The sequence below is a fragment of the Hippocampus comes genome, unplaced genomic scaffold (genome assembly GCF_001891065.2).
Source record: "Hippocampus comes isolate QL1 unplaced genomic scaffold, H_comes_QL1_v1.1 scaffold522, whole genome shotgun sequence".
Taxonomy (NCBI): Eukaryota; Metazoa; Chordata; class Actinopteri; order Syngnathiformes; family Syngnathidae; genus Hippocampus; species Hippocampus comes.
Window position 1 is genome coordinate 142,027 of NW_017805388.1, and position 15,269 is coordinate 157,295.

Here is a 15,269-nt window from a genome sequence, read left to right on the forward strand (position 1 = left end):
AAAGGGTTTGGAATTATCTTAACGCAGGGGTGTCGAACTCGGGTCCTGGAGGGCCGCCGTCCCGCATGTTTTCCGAGTCTCCCTGTTGCAACACACCTGATTCAAATGGTCAGATCATCAGCGGATTGGTGATGATGACGGTGAAGTAATAGTAGGCCGATTTCCAGCACCGAAGCGGTGCTACTTGAGCTCGTCGCAAGAGGACCACTTTGAAATGACAGAGAGGGAGGAGGAAGAGCATGAAGATGATGATGATGATGAAGAGAGGCCACCGGGGCGGAAGAGAGAGTGGGTGAGCCGCAAGGAGACCGGGACATGTGCTGAGGGTCAAGGGTCATCTCACCCCCATTTTGTCCCTCCCCCCCTCCCACCCCATCCTGCGCTCCATTGCACACAGGAAGTACAAACACGCGCACGCACGCACGCACACACCCGACCATCTCCCAGTCACATTCCGCGTTGCTCCTCCAGGCTCGGGCCAGAAGAGAGTCCCCCCGCGGCCCGGAGATGACCCGCTCCCGGAGCCCATAAACTGCAGCCCACCCACCCGGAGAGGGACGAGAGGGGGCGTGCTGGAGAGTGCACAACATGCCAAGAAAAGTGAGCCCACGTGCAAATCCCCCAAATATCAAGAGCCGGCCTTTGCAATGCGCGCGTGCGCTGGGGCCCGCGTTCAACCGTTGACGGCAACGCGGACAGGTCTCGGCGATTCCCCGCGGAAATCCCCAAAGAAAATGCGATGATGATGAGGAGTCGTCAGATATCAGCGCTTTGAAATCAACACAAGCCAAGATGAAGCAAATGGCATTCCAACGAGCCCCGAAAATGGTCCCGAGCCTCTTCATTATTACCGTGGCCACTTGCTTGCCCAAACGGCGGCGTCTTGAGAGATGAGTTGAATTTGAAGAGCCCCGAAGCCTCTTTTGGGGGTTTGGCCGGCCGGGTATTCCATCGGACGTATTTCTCGACGTGTCAAAAGCTGCGAGACGATCACGCTGCGGAGCGCGTCGCGCACGTCGCTTCGCGGCCGGGACGCTTGTTCCTCCTCGGCCAGCTCATGCAAATCTGCTGGCGGACGAAGGAGGAAGCGATCAACCGCTTTGCGCGCCGTCACTTTGCTCGCACGCCAAACAATCGCGGCTGATGACGTGAGGCATTCAAAAAAAAAAAAAAAAAAAGCTTCCAATTGGCTGCTTGGTTTTAAACCGTCAACACACCAGAAACTATGACGCCATTCGAAAGTCCTCTTCCAATATCAGCCTTCAAGATAAACGAAATGGCTTTCAGCCAATTTGGACGTATCGACCCGCAAACGCTCTTCCGTCACTTCCGTTGAAGAGTGGAATCGTCGCACCTCCTTGCCGACATGCAAAGACGTTGGAAGGGTCTCACTTCAGAATTTTGGATCGATTTTCTCTCGCCGCAGTGGGACACGAGCGTGCCAAATGTTCCCTGAGCTTCAAAATGTCTTTCCTCGATGGCCCGCCCGCAGACGGACATTTTTGTTGTTTTTTTGTCTTTTTTGTCACGGCGCTTGGCTCTCACAGAGCTGCTCTGGCGGGCGGGCGGAGACGCGCGCCCGGCGGGCTGTTGTGGACGGACGAACAGGGTGACCACTGTTCCCCGCTCCGACCCAGATGCAATTGATGACTGGGGGTCCGGTCATGAGCCGGGGGCCCGCTCCAAAAATGAATGGAACGTTTGCCGGGAGGGGCAACTTGCGGGGCTCTTTTGGCTCCTCCATAGGGCCTTCATTTAGCCTCTCGGTGGCTCCGCAGATGTGCGCCAAGGCCAGATGTGCCGGCCGGGCACCTGTCCCGAGGAGAAGGCTGACGGCACAGTGAGGCTTGTCCATGCAGATGGGTCACACAGGCTGCCCATTGTACGTCGCGCTTGCATGCGCGCACACACACACACACACACACACACACACACACACACACACACACACACACACACACGCATCCACACCTGGACTGGAAGGGGCACGTGTGAAGGCAGCAGCTGTCCGTCTCGCCCTCACTGGCCCACGCGTGCGCTCGGCCCTCAAGCGGCAGGGGCGGAACCACCAACCTGTTGCCGCCATCTTTTTTTCCGATCAAATAAGAACGCATCCGAAGCAAGTGCCAGCGAGAAGCGACAAACAATTGGAGTTGTGGCCACCACAGCTTGCGGGGTTACGGGAGCCGGTCCGGGGTTAGTTCAAAGCGCTTTTTTCGAAATGTCCCGCGAGGATGAAGAAATACGTTACGGCGCGCCGACGAAATTGCCTTTTTGGACCAATTGGAACACGCCGGGACAGAAAATGCCTTGCCGAGATGAACAATTATGCCGCGAGGGCAGCGCTTTTCAAAAGGCCGGCGGATGTCAGACGGTCCTCCGGCCCGGCGACGTGTCAAAAGTGCCGGTGAACCTCGGTGTTGATGGCCAGAAAGATGAAAATGGACAGCGAAGCGCTTTTGAAGCGGCCAATCGTCGGGGTGAGCCCGCTGCGGGAAACGAGGCCGAGTTTTCAGCTGACCTGAACTTGAAGCAAAGGGTGTGGGAGGAAGATATGGAAGGAGAAAACTGGAATCCGGGCTGCGGGGAAATCAAGGAGGAGTACAGAGTTCTTGGGGGTCATGTTGTCACGTCGCCCCCTCCTTCACGTCTTCGCTCTCAGAGCTGCGGGGAGGCCGAGCGCACAGGGCCGCGTCTCGGAAAGAAGCCCCTTTCTGTCCGCCGGGCCCTCGGCTAATGCGATTGAGAGAAATTAGGAGAATTATGCGGCATATTGCGGACCGCCGAGGCAACGTGGCCGCCGGGAGGGCGACCCTGCCGTGGGAATTTGCTGACGGGAAGAACCAATTCATCGGCTACTTTTCCATTTATCGGAGGACATTCTTGCATTGATGACATTACGGCTAATCGAATCAACGGCTCCTGGAATGCCCCGTCCTTCTCCAAATGGGATTCGGCTAATGCCAAAATGGACGCCCCCAAGCAGCCCGGCATATGACACATTTGTTGTTGTTGTTGTTGTGGTTTTTTTTTTGGAAGGGGAGGGGGGCGTCTCCTCCCCAATATCAATTCCAGTGTCGGTGTTTGCATATGTTGACGTGATGCGCATCATTGTTGGCCAATGACTAGCATGTATCTCCACATTTTCTTTTCTTTCCCGAGAGGAAATTCACGTGGCAGGACACCACACGATCTTGCCGAAAGAGCGCTTGCACGTGAGCGACCAATGTTTTCAAAGTACGTAGCGCGTGGTACCAATTCAACCACCCAGAGTGGATCCACGGCGGGTGGTTTCCTCATGAAGGAAAGTGATCGGCTGACACCCGATGCCGAAGGCGGGGCCTATTTTCCATCACTCTCGTTCTCATTTACTGGGCCCAACGAAACACCCGTGTCAGAAAACGGCGGCGAGCGAGGATACCAAAGTCAACCGTGGTTGGAGCCCGGATTCATGGCCGGGATTTCTGCCACCGCGTCGGACAGAGTTCCTAGTGCCGCGAAAACTTGTTTGCGGGGGATACAGCAAGAGGGGACGGAGGCAAAAGCTCCTCCAGGAGGAAGACCCCGCCCCGCAGACGCGGAAGGGACTCCGGCAGCCCACGGAGCGGCGGGCCTACGCATCGACGCTTACATCCTGTTTGGGGAACGCGGCCTTTTGGAAAGCATCTGTTCGACGCTCCCAGTGGCATCGTCGCGCACGCCCAAGGGAGCCCAAAATGCAGCGAGAACAGATTTTGACCACCTAACAAGGAAAAACTCGGCCCTCCGAGCAGCAGCCCGAGGAGGCGAGGCGGCTCCCTTGGGAAGCAATGAGCCCTCTCGGACCGGCGGCTCAGAAAACTTTGGGCTGACAAGCTGGCCCGCAAAGGCCATGGCGAGAAGGTGGCCCCGACGCCAGCCGGGTCGCTCGACGTTATCCTTCCGCCATCGCTTTGACCGTCAATCAACCATGAAAAGCTTTGCTTTCATTCGCTCGGCGACGCCCGTTTTCGATCGCTTGTAAAAATGGGCAAGTCACGCTTTTGACTCATGCGCACGGTGCTCCCGACTAGCCTGCAAGCTATTCCGGCGCGAAGCGAAAGCTTTCTGGCGACTTGGCGCCACGCTAGCCTCACGCGAATAATGTTCGGAGAGCCCCACGAGGGCCGCTCGGCGCTTCGTTTTCGGCAGCCCGCAAAGTGTCCCGCGTGAAACTCGAGGTGCGTCCGCGGAGCCCAATTGCACACGCGCGCTGTGTGGTCCGGCAAAAGGAGGCCGGAGAACAACCTCGCCCTTGGTCAACAACAAGCGGGGAAGCGAAGAATCTCGGCGGAGACGCTGTTCCCAACCAATGACTCATAAGACACGAGGAGGAAGGAAAGCGGGCAGGTCGGAGAGTTGGCTGAAAGGCCGAGTCGCCATTTTCATTTTCACTGTTTCGGAAGCACGGTGTCCCGTCGGGGCTCACTTGCAGTTCCGCCGCACGACTTTGGGGAAGGATTCGGCAGCGGCCCGAGATGCGGGGGCCTCTTGGGAAAGTCGCCTTTCCTCACCTTTGCCGCACCTTTGATGTGAAGGTGCCTCCTTCCCGATGTAAGAAAAGACAAGCGCCGGACCCCAGGGACAAACTATCTTAGCATGAGCTAAGGCGAGCTTAGCGCAGCCCAATGAGGAGGGACTTCAAATGGGAGCCGGCAGAGCGATAAATACGTCCATCCTGAATTGCTGCGGCGCGGGATGCCGGACCTTCCGGTCAATTCCTTCAAACTAAACAGGAAACCCTCACACACCGCGTCAACGTGCCTCCGTAGACTTCGTTTACCATTGAACCATTTGATAGAATGGCATTTTTCCTTTGCTGGCCAATGTGGATATTTGATTTTTTTTTTTTCTGCGGGATTGCCGCAGGGTTGTTTTGATCTTGTCCAACCGTTTTCCGCCAACACAGATGATTCCCATTGTGAGTCATCACGATTGCCGGCGAAAGAAAAAGACCATGACATCAGCTTTGGGAATTTTTTTCTGGGGGGAGCCCTCACGGTCGCTAACTCAACACAGACCAAAAAGGAGCTTGAAAAACATTGCTTTGACGGCCTCAAACCAAGTCTCACTGTTGACCTTTCGCCGAAATATTAATGACGGTGTTTAAAAGCCAAGGAGTCCCACATGAGCCAGGACGCGATAAATCCACCCGTCAATCGGCAGAGAGATAGATGACTTCACAACAAAAACTCCGCAAAACAGTTTGAAGTCCAAAGGGGAGCGAGAGAAAGGTGTGTCGGGGAAAGACCCAAGGAGCGGTGGCCGTCAAGGCGTGGGAATAATCCAAGGAATTCTCCGTCCGCACGCGGCTCTCTTCGGATGACTCTGCTCCTTCGGAGTTCTCGAGGAAGCGGTCCGGGCCTTTTCAGGCGGGTTCGGCCCCTTCCGGCCCGCGACCAGGAGGAATCTCCGGGCCCGAGGGTCGCCGCCGTCCGGCGATAAGCCGGGCCCTCGCCACGGGCGGGCGCAGCGCCGCGCTCCCGACACGCTATCCGAACGGCACACCTACAACCGGCTTCTTCCCGTCACCGTTTTCTTGCGCTCTCGTCCCGTATTGCGATTCCGCCGTATTCCGGACTCGTCCCGTTGATGACTCGTGGTCGGGGTGTCTTCTTGAATCATCGAGTCGATAGCCCGGGCTTAAAGAGGGAGTTGGCCGTTTTCAACCCGCTAGCAAAGCTTGACTGGAGCCCGACTTCTCCACCGCACGCGAACGTGTAATGATGAGAGCCAGCCTGTTTCGGCGACGGCTGCCGCCACGCCAGCATGAGCCAGTCACGTTGGAGTCTTGTTTCAGGTTCGCTCATGTTAAGTTAGCGCCCCGCCAGCCGGCCCGAAAGAGAGAAAAATAAAAAATACTCCTAGCCGGCTCCACATTCAAGTGAAAAGAGAATCTGTGGACAGACTCTCCAAACGATGAAAGTGTTTTCACTCCTCTGCCTCCTTCAATTGCCCGCCATGACCTTCTGTCACCAACTTTGGCTTTTCACAGTAGTGAAGCAAAAGGGGATTCTTCAACCTCCCGAAGCGTCCGTGAGCATATAGCGAGCAAACGCGATGCAAACATTTGTCCTGGTGTGCAAAAGTCAAAAGGAAAAAGTCAGGCACGGCCTAAGCAAAACCAAAAAAAAAAACAACCCCCCCCACCACAAAAAGCCAGCAAGTCCGCTGTAAAATGCAAAGCACGGGTTTTTGCATCTTATTTTCCTTGCCAAACATCTGCACGGCGAAGAGTCAGAGCGGCCGCGTTTGCATAGACAAATAGCATCCGGGGCCCCGCGTGCGGCCCGCCCGGCCGCTCGGCCGGGCGGCTGTTGGGATGCAAAGCGGAGGATGTCTATCGGTGTTGGCGTTCCGCCGCGGTTGGCGGACAAACGGGGAAATGACGGGCGCCGATATGACCGTTAACAGCGAGGCGCTGGACTTCCCCGTTTGCCGACACTCGGGTCGGCTCGTTTGCATGTCTTCCCGACGGCTTCTGTCACACACCGAAGAGGAGCGCGTCCCATCCGCGACACCGACGCCGGCCTCCGCGCCGAAGACGTGACCGAACGCGGTCCGAGTGTGCCGCGGCGACGCGTTGCAATGACCGGGGAGCTTTCATGGCAGACTGAGGTGTGACTGGAAGGGGGAAAGGATTTTTTTTTTTCTGTTAATCGCACTTTGCGCAATACCGTCCGCACGTATCTTGGCTTGAAGAGCACAGCCCGGCTCGCCGTCGGCACGGTCAGGGGGCAAAAAAGAAAGAAAAATGCAAAAGGTCAAACAGCTTTTGCGTGAACGGGAACTTGAGTGGCTCTTCTCTTTCGTCAACGACAGCGGCTGACGGCGCGACTCGGCCCAACCTCACCAAACCACGAAAGGCTAATCAAATGCTAAACATCAAGGGGAGTCTGGCTGCAGCGGCGCAAAGCGCCTCCAACACTATATTTTTCCATTGCGGAGCGGCGTTGCCGTGACGTCACGCCACTGCCAGTCCGTCAAACACTTTTGACGCGGGCCGATGTTTGCCGGGCGGGGTGGGTGTTCGGGGTGGTGCCGGAGGGCCCGAGTGCCGCAGCCTGATATTGTGGGAACGGCCCGAGCGGGCTTGTTGACCCACCTGCTCCCTTCTCTCTTCAGCTGGATCTCGTCAGATTTCAGCAGCTGCATCCCGCCTCACAAAACGGCTCTTTGTCATCTTCCCGAGGCGCACGCATGCGACTGCGGCCGCGAGATGCACAGACGGCGGCGCTGGAGGAGGAGGAGGAGGAGGAGGGAAGGTGCGCGCCCGAGAAGACGCGGGGTGGAAAAAGGCCCATAAAAACACGCCGCTCATGAATGCGCATGTTCACCTAAAATGGGAAGGGGGGGTGCAGGGGGGGGTCAGGATCTGAAAATACTTGCTCAGTGCTCCAAGGTGTACCCCGCCTTTCGCTCTGTCCGCTAGTGGTTCACATCGCCGCGTTTCTTCTAGCGAGCGCGCAGTATCAATTGTCCGTGGGCGCGTGAGGGATGCGGAGTGACCTCAGTCAACTGGAGTCGCGGTTCACACGGCGACGTTTACTGCGCTGCGCGTGGGGTCGATTGGACCCCCAACCTCATGCGCTCTTCTTCTCCAGGCTGCGCTCCACATTTGGCCGTCAGTCAGCAAGGGTAGCGATTCGCGGAGCTGACAGCAGGCGAAGACCGTTTCTTGAGCTCTTTGATAAATGTGCTTCAATAGAGAGCGGTCGCTCCCGGCTTGAGCCATTTGCTGGTGTGGGGCTTCACATCGCTGACGGCAGCGGCGGGACGGATTCCTCCTCCACGTATTCTTTCATCCCGTGACATTTGTCATCACCGGTCCAGGATGTACTGCACTTCACCCTTTTGGTCTCGGTTTATGTTGGCGGAGTGGTTCACATTTCTTTTTCCAGCAGGCGTCTTCCTTGTCACAGTACTTGTCAACCCCCCCCGGGAACGAAGAGGTCGGCTTTTGCTGCGTTGACTGAAACTCTCGAAGCCCTTCACGCTACTCAAGCCATTGCACGTGGTCCCGGCGGGCCCGCCCGCCCGCCCGCCCCCCACGCCACGCGAACTCCCGTGCCGCGTGAGCGCAACCTGAAAAACCCGTTGGTGCTGTCGCCTGCGCGGCCCCCCCGGGTCATCCGTTGAAGAATGGTGAAGTGAGATTCGCATCGGCAACTCGACGAAAGGCCACACTTCCTTATTTTGACGCTCGGGGCGGCGGCCGGGGAATCGGCAGGAGAGCGGCAAGCGGGCACACGCAAGCGCCCGAGTTTTGCGCTCTCGGCCGCTGCCGCGGCGCTTAAAATGGCAGCAATTTGAAATCGGGCTGGATTGACATGAAGTTGGGAGCCTTTTTTTTTTTTCCAATGAAAGTCTCACCAGTCTTGATTAATATTTGAAAACAATAAAATCGATACAAGAAATAACACGATGCATGTTGTAACGTTTTCAAAGTCACAAGTTACAAGTGATTTTTTTTTAACTAAATGTGACATACAACAAATGCAAATACCAAATGGGGAAAAAAAATGTCAGGATTGAGGAAAACAAAAATCATCATGACCTGCATTTGAAATATTATGGAGCACTTGTATACAGTTTGTCATGTTAAAAAAATCTACTGAAGAAAAACACAAGCATGAATATATTTCGATGTTTGGCGCGCTGAACTCAGCACACCGAAGACGTTTCACACTCAAACGGGGTCTTGTTGACCAATCGATATCTGATGCCATGAGCGGCTCCCCTTTGCCAAGACCCTTCGGCCTCCGCCAAGGTTCAGTACGCGAAAATGCGTGCGGACTGAGTGCAACGGCGTCAAACCGACAGCTCTTCCTCCCGTCTCAAGGCCAGTGACCAAATTATTTGCTACGCTTGTCGTGAAAAATGCTTGACGTGTCGTGTTTTGGTTTGTGACCAACAGGTGGCACTGTAGGGCTCTCCCTGCAGCTGCACACCTGTTGGTCGTTATTGCTTGAAAAGGACTCCCGGCACGACCGCTCGGTGTCGGCTCGGTGTTTGTTTCTTTGTTGGAGCTGTCATGTTTGTCTGTTATGTTCTCCATCATGTTTTGGTGACCGTCAGTTTACAGCTTCAGTCGTGGTTTTTGTTTGCTACTTTGAATTTGTTTTGTTCTTCTGACTTTTGTTTGTTTTGGATTTAGTTTTCTGTGTTTTATCAATACACTTCTTCAAGTACAACCTGCTTTTTGGGGCCCACCGCCACCTCGCATCGTGACATGACGTGTCAATCAAAGAATTCCCAGTCCAATCAACTTGTGAGAAAATGAGCAAACCCCGCCGACGCCTTGGCGTTTTCCGGGCTCCACTTGCCGCCACACGTCGCTACGTGCCGCACAAACAAAGGCGGCCGTGATGCCGATACCAGAAGGAAAAAAAACAACAAAAAACAGCAACAGCATAGCGCAAGTTTTATTCCGAGCATATGCTGTGAGGATGAGAGGGCGGCGAGACAAGTTTGGAAGTGGGGGGTGGGGAGGGGGGGGCGTGTTTGGTGGATTGGCGAGAATGGAAAACACGCGCCCACGCTCCTTTGGGATATCTTGGTACACCTTGGGGAGGGTCGCCCTTTGCGTTTTGCGTCTGCTTGCGGATGGAAGCCGAGCGGAGCCGAGCCGAGCAGGCTCGCCCTCTAAAAATATCGCAACGCTAGCCAGCTAACTAAGAGACAGTCCACGGGACCCAGCGCCCAAAGGGAAAAATAAAAACACCCAAGTGACAAGCTCCAAGGCAAACGCGAACTTCAATGTGACAAAAAAAAAAAAAAAACGGTCGACATCGGCCAAGTCGACAAATGTCAAATTGCTTTCTTGTCTGGCTTTTGACACATTTCAAATCCGGCCCTCCAACCCAAAGGTTTGGACACCTCCCAATCAACCGGTGAAAAGCGGAGCGCTAACCAGCTAACTGGGCAAAAACAAGAAGAAAGACACCAAATACCCACCAAACTGTCTCGAGACCGATGGCGAAATGAACAAAAACGAAGAAAGCGAGTGCGCGACCAAATAGGATTGAGGTGGAAAGAATATTTGCAAGAGCACGACCAAACTAATTAACAAAGAAAGAAGAAAGCGAGCGCGCGACCAAAACAGGATTGAGGTGGAAAGAATATTTGCAAGAGCACGGTTGTCGTGACGCTGAGCGGCCTTGCAATCCATCCACTCCTCCAATTTGGAGGCTTTCCCCACTTTGCAGTTTCCTGGACGGCAGCACGACGAGCAAAGCAACACACGGCGGGGACGGGAGGGCCTTTCGCCCTCGCGCTTTCATGCTTGGCAGAGGGGGGAAAAAAAAAACCCCAAAAAGGACACCACGGAGACACCTGACGTTTCGCAGATGGCAGATTCCTGCAGGAAAAGCCGGCGAGCGAGCGAGCGGGCGGGCGGCTACGAACACAGCTTCCAAATCCTTGGTGTTCATCCCTCCTCATTCAAAGGAGCGCACGGAACCTGCGCCAGAAAGAAAGACTTGAGAAATGGCAGACAAGAATCTGGAAGCACTTGAGCTCTTTTATGCTTTGGACGTGGCTGAAGGCCAAAAACGCACCCTCAGACACTTTGGACTAATTGTTTCCCCTCAGCCCGTTCACGAGGCCTTTCCACCGCCGCGCGCCGCCTCGTAGCTTGAAATAAAACTGCCAATCGCTCCGGAAAAGCGCCGATGATGGCGTTTTAATGGGAGCCGCGGTGGGCGGGTGCGGGCGGGAGCGAAGGGTCAACGGGAGGGCCCGGCACCGCGGCGGCCGTCGCGGTGATTCAAACCAGCGGCGTCCTTCGCCTCGCTACCTGCCAGAAGCGCAGGCGCCGCGCCAAAAAAAGGGAGCGTTCCCCCCAACAAAGGACATTCGCCGAGAAAGAACGACTCAACAGTCGCTCGGGTCTGCTGCGTGCGACCGTGAGGCGGCTCAAAACATCAACTGAAAAAATAGTCACCGGCAAGACAGAAGGAAGCTGAGCGGAGGAGAGAGGCGTGAGATACTCAAAATATGTGGAATAGGATGGGTTTTTTTTGGGGGGGGGTAGTTTATTTGAGGGGAACAGGCCCCCTCTTGCCCCTGCCCTGGCACACCAACATGCACACATACAAACATCCTCATAGATGGAGATAGAGACGAGATTTGTGATCTCGGTGTCTTCTTTTGAAACGAGCACGTTTTCATTCTGCGCACATTGGCTTGGTTTGCATTTCCACGCCACGTTGGTGAACAGAACAAACGACCGGCCCTTCCGATTCAGTCCAAAGGTGCCGGCGAAGCTGCACCACAGTGACGGCGCGACGCCCAAGGCGGGGTGGAGCCAAGCCACCAAAGGGCCCAATGAACGGAAACGGCCGTTCCGGGGCTGCGCGCGCGCTCGGGGGTCGCTTCGGGCCAATGGCAGGCGGAAGGCGGAGTGAGTGACGCCGTCAAAGCTCGGGAGCACAGTCGAGCGGCGCAAACGTCGAGCGCGCAGCCAGCACGGACGGACGCCGTCGCTACAGCCTGCCATGAAGAACAACGCACGCTAACGAAGGAGTCCGCTTTTTGTTCGCGTGTGCGTTTTGGGAATATCTTATTTTGGGGGCTTCGGGGGGAGGAGAGTAGAGGAGAGGAGAGGAGAGGAGAGCGCGCGGTGCGTAAAAGGCGCGCGCCCGCGCTGCAGCCTCGTCGCTCTCGTCGCTCGGCGAATTCCGGGTCCGAGGAGCCATGTTGAAGATGAGCGAGGAGCACGACAAGTGCGAGCGGGCGTGCAGCCCCGCGGGCACCGGCAGCTCGGCGTCCCAGGACGAGTCCGACTCGGACGCGCCGTCGTCGCCCGCCGGCTCCGACGGCCGCGCCGCGTCTCTGCTGGCCGGCTTGAGCAAGAAGTTGGACTCGGAGGACGACGAGCGCTTCCCGGCGTGCATCCGGGACGCCGTGTCGCAGGTGCTCAAGGGCTACGACTGGTCCCTGGTGCCCGTGCCGGTGCGAGGCGGCGGCTCCCTCAAGAGCAAGCCGCACGTCAAGCGGCCCATGAACGCCTTCATGGTTTGGGCTCAGGCCGCGCGTCGCAAGCTGGCCGACCAGTACCCGCACCTGCACAACGCCGAGCTCAGCAAGACGCTCGGCAAACTGTGGCGGTAAGAAAAGGCCCTTTTTTTTTCTCTCTCTCTCTCTCTCTCTCACGCGCTCTCGACGTCGAGTTCTGCAACGGACTCGGAGGCGGGCACGCCATTCACAATTCGACTTTTGCCCCAAATTTGCCAACCGATTTTCATGGCCCATTTGCGCTGCGGTCCCGGGCCCAAAGAACGCGGATCATCGGCCGGCCGTCCGACCGCTCGACGACTTCCGACATGTTTGCAATTGCGGACGGTGTCACCGAGACGATGTCTCTTCCTCACAGTTTGCTGTCCGAGAGCGAAAAGAGGCCGTTTGTGGATGAGGCCGAGCGGCTGCGGGTTCAGCACAAGAAGGACCACCCGGACTACAAGTACCAACCCAGGCGGCGGAAGAACGTCAAGCCGGGCCACAGCGACTCGGACTCTGGTGCCGAGCTCGCCCAGCAGCAGCAGCAGCAGCAGCAGCCTCATCATCACATGTACAAAGCGGAGCCGGGGATGGCTGGACTCGGCGGGATGGGCGACGGGCACCGCCATCCCGAACATCCAGGTCAGGCCCCTTTCCACCACAACAATGGAGGGCCTTCTCGTCGCAATTAGATCGCTGGATGGGTGCCCCAAAAACGGACGAGAATGCTGCGACTGGTAGAGCAAGGCGTAAATTTGGGTCGAAGCAGATTTGGGGCTCACGCGGGGGAAGCGGTCCGAGTTCCACGCTCACGTCGGCATCGCAGGCGCGCAGGCCGCGCGAGACCGCCGAGCCGGCCGACGCGGGCGGAGCTCGCTGTCGTAATTTGACGTCCCCGGGAAAAAAATACAATCAAATAAATCAGCGCCGGACAGCGGTTTCCCCAATCCATGCCGAACCGGGTCGACATGTGTCCTCGTTAATCGGCCGTTCGACAGCTCGTCGATTCTCAAATGAATTCGCAGCCCTCGACATCATGGAGGGATCGTTCAGAGCCAGCGTTTGACTTCAGATGCTCCAAATGGTCCGATTTCCGCCTCGCAACAGGAATCATTTTCCGATTTGTGTCGTGACCGATTGTCTTTGGCGCCGAATCCAAATCCGTGACGTCGGCGAGTCCTTCGGTCCCTCCCGTGTGATGGTGTCGTTTTTGACCTCGCTAAACAACAGCGAGTGGTTGCTCAACGGTAATTGAGCGTCGGCGAGCTTTTCGGTTGGGTCGTTTGGAGAACGCGTCTCCGTCGTTGGCCGCGGTCATCGGCGCTCTCTGATTGCGATTGTGGCTTTTGCAGGCCAGCCCCACGGTCCGCCGACACCGCCCACCACCCCGAAAACTGAGGCGCAGCACGGCGCCAAGCAGGACCCCAAGCAGCAGGGGCGCCGCCCGGCCGACGGCGGCAGGCAGAACATCGACTTCAGCAACGTGGACATCTCGGAGCTGAGCACGGACGTCATCAGCAACATGGAGGCCTTCGACGTGCACGAGTTCGACCAGTACCTCCCCTTGAACGGCCACGGCGCCGCTCCGTCCTCCTCCGCCGCCGCCGCCTTGTCCTCGGAGCAGGGCTGTTACGCTTACGGCGGCTCGGCGTGGAACCGCAAGAGCGCGGCGGCGGCGGCGGCCCCCGAGGTGTCCCAGCACCGCCTCCAGATCAAAACGGAGCAGCTGAGCCCGAGCCACTACAGCCAGCACTCCCCCTCGCACCCCGACTACGGCGCCTACAACGGCCAGGCCTGCGTGGCCCCCTCGCCGGCCCCTTTCCCCGCCTCGCAGTGCGACTACAACGACCTGCAGAGCTCCGGCTACTACGCCCCGTACTCGGGCTACCCGTCCGGCCTCTACCAGTACCCGTACTTCCACTCGCCCCGGCGGCCCTACGGCAGCCCCATCCTCAACGGCCTGACCGTGGCGCCCGCTCACAGCCCCCCCGCCTCCGGCTGGGAACAGCCCGTCTACACCACGCTGACCCGACCGTAACGGGCGGCGGGGATGCGTCACGGTCAAGCGCGACAAGCAAAAAAAAACTCAACAAAAAAGTGCCTGCTGATTTTCTCGGAAATCCTCACTTTCTTTGCAACGCTTGACTTTGCGCACCGAGAGAATTCTTGGTGGTGCCTCCGTGAGGACGTATAATCTTACTGTGGCCTGTACTTTTTTTTTTTTTATGGCATGCACTTAGCGGTGAAACACGAGCCTCTTTCACACAGTTCCCACAAAACAGCTGCATCAGAGAGCTCGCGGTCCACCGCAGCATTAAAATCCGAGTTTTGGGGTCCGCTGCAAGCGAGCCCCTCCTGACAAACGGACGCGACGTCGTCGAGCGGCCGCCATATTTCGTTCCCTGTGACGTGAGGCACCGGCCGTCGGCGCGACACTCGGCTGCCTCGCAAGTGTTGCTAGCCAGGGAAGAGGTGGCGTAGGTGCAGCTCGCTAGCTAGCGCGCTAAGCGCACGCCAGAACGGTGGCAATGACATCACGGCGGGGGCCACTGGGAGCCGTTTCGGCCGGGCGCAGAAAATAGAGAAAAGTGAAAAGTACGCAACTCCACGAGTCGTCGGCGGGCCGGGGGTCCTTTTCGAGCCACGAATTAACCTAACGACCAACAGGTGTGCAGCTGCAGGGAAAAGCCCCACAGTGCCACCTGTTGGTCACAAACCGAAACATGACAGACACGGAATGTCATTGGAAATCAAATTGGCGTTTTTGTCCGACGGCAATTCCCTTCGAGGCAAACGTTTTTGGCAGAGATCGCCATCACCGAACCTCTGGCGTTCCGCCCGCAGCCCAGCAAAGCGCTTCGCGGCTCCAAATGCGCCCGCTTTCAGAATCCGTTGATGAAAGATGTCGATCTTCGCGAGTGTTTGCCGTGAAACTTCTCGTCGCGACGATACGAGATGATGAGATGACGGCAGTGCCGGGCGGGAGAAGCGTGCGCGGCGCTCCCACCTTTTGTCACGTCACCCTTCACGCAGGCCTCATTCCCGTCCGTGTCGCAACTCTGACGCAAAGTTTGAGGGCGGGTGGGGGGGGCAAGCGAACAAAATGGCCGTTTGGCTGGGTCAAAAAATGCAGAGTCATCTTGACCTGGGGCGAGCTACTGACTGATTCCCGGGATGCGAAAAGTGTGGACATGAACAATGAAGTGCATTTCGGAATTCCCGCGCGTCGAGTCTTCACAAAAGCGACTGGT

General features: G+C 57.0%; 1 protein-coding gene across 1 annotated transcript; it reads left to right on the plus strand.

Moving 5' to 3' along the window:
* The first annotated feature begins 11,388 nt into the window (after nt 1-11,388).
* On the plus strand, nt 11,389-14,103 carry sox8a (SRY-box transcription factor 8a). The gene is made up of 3 exons (XM_019873085.1): nt 11,389-12,128; nt 12,395-12,660; nt 13,371-14,103. Exons 1-3 carry the CDS (start codon nt 11,716-11,718, stop codon nt 14,054-14,056), a joined length of 1,365 nt encoding a protein of 454 aa, XP_019728644.1. The 5' UTR covers nt 11,389-11,715; the 3' UTR covers nt 14,057-14,103.
* The last annotated feature ends 1,166 nt before the right edge of the window (nt 14,104-15,269 follow it).

Bases quoted from the DNA above. Each gene is read 5' to 3' on its own strand.
- sox8a (XM_019873085.1), top strand. From the start codon at position 11,716: ATGTTGAAGATGAGCGAGGAGCACGACAAGTGCGAGCGGGCGTGCAGC. The intron at 12,129-12,394 runs GTAAGAAAAGGC...TCTTCCTCACAG, and splicing joins ACGCTCGGCAAACTGTGGCG to TTTGCTGTCCGAGAGCGAAA. The intron at 12,661-13,370 runs GTCAGGCCCCTT...TGGCTTTTGCAG, and splicing joins CCGCCATCCCGAACATCCAG to GCCAGCCCCACGGTCCGCCG.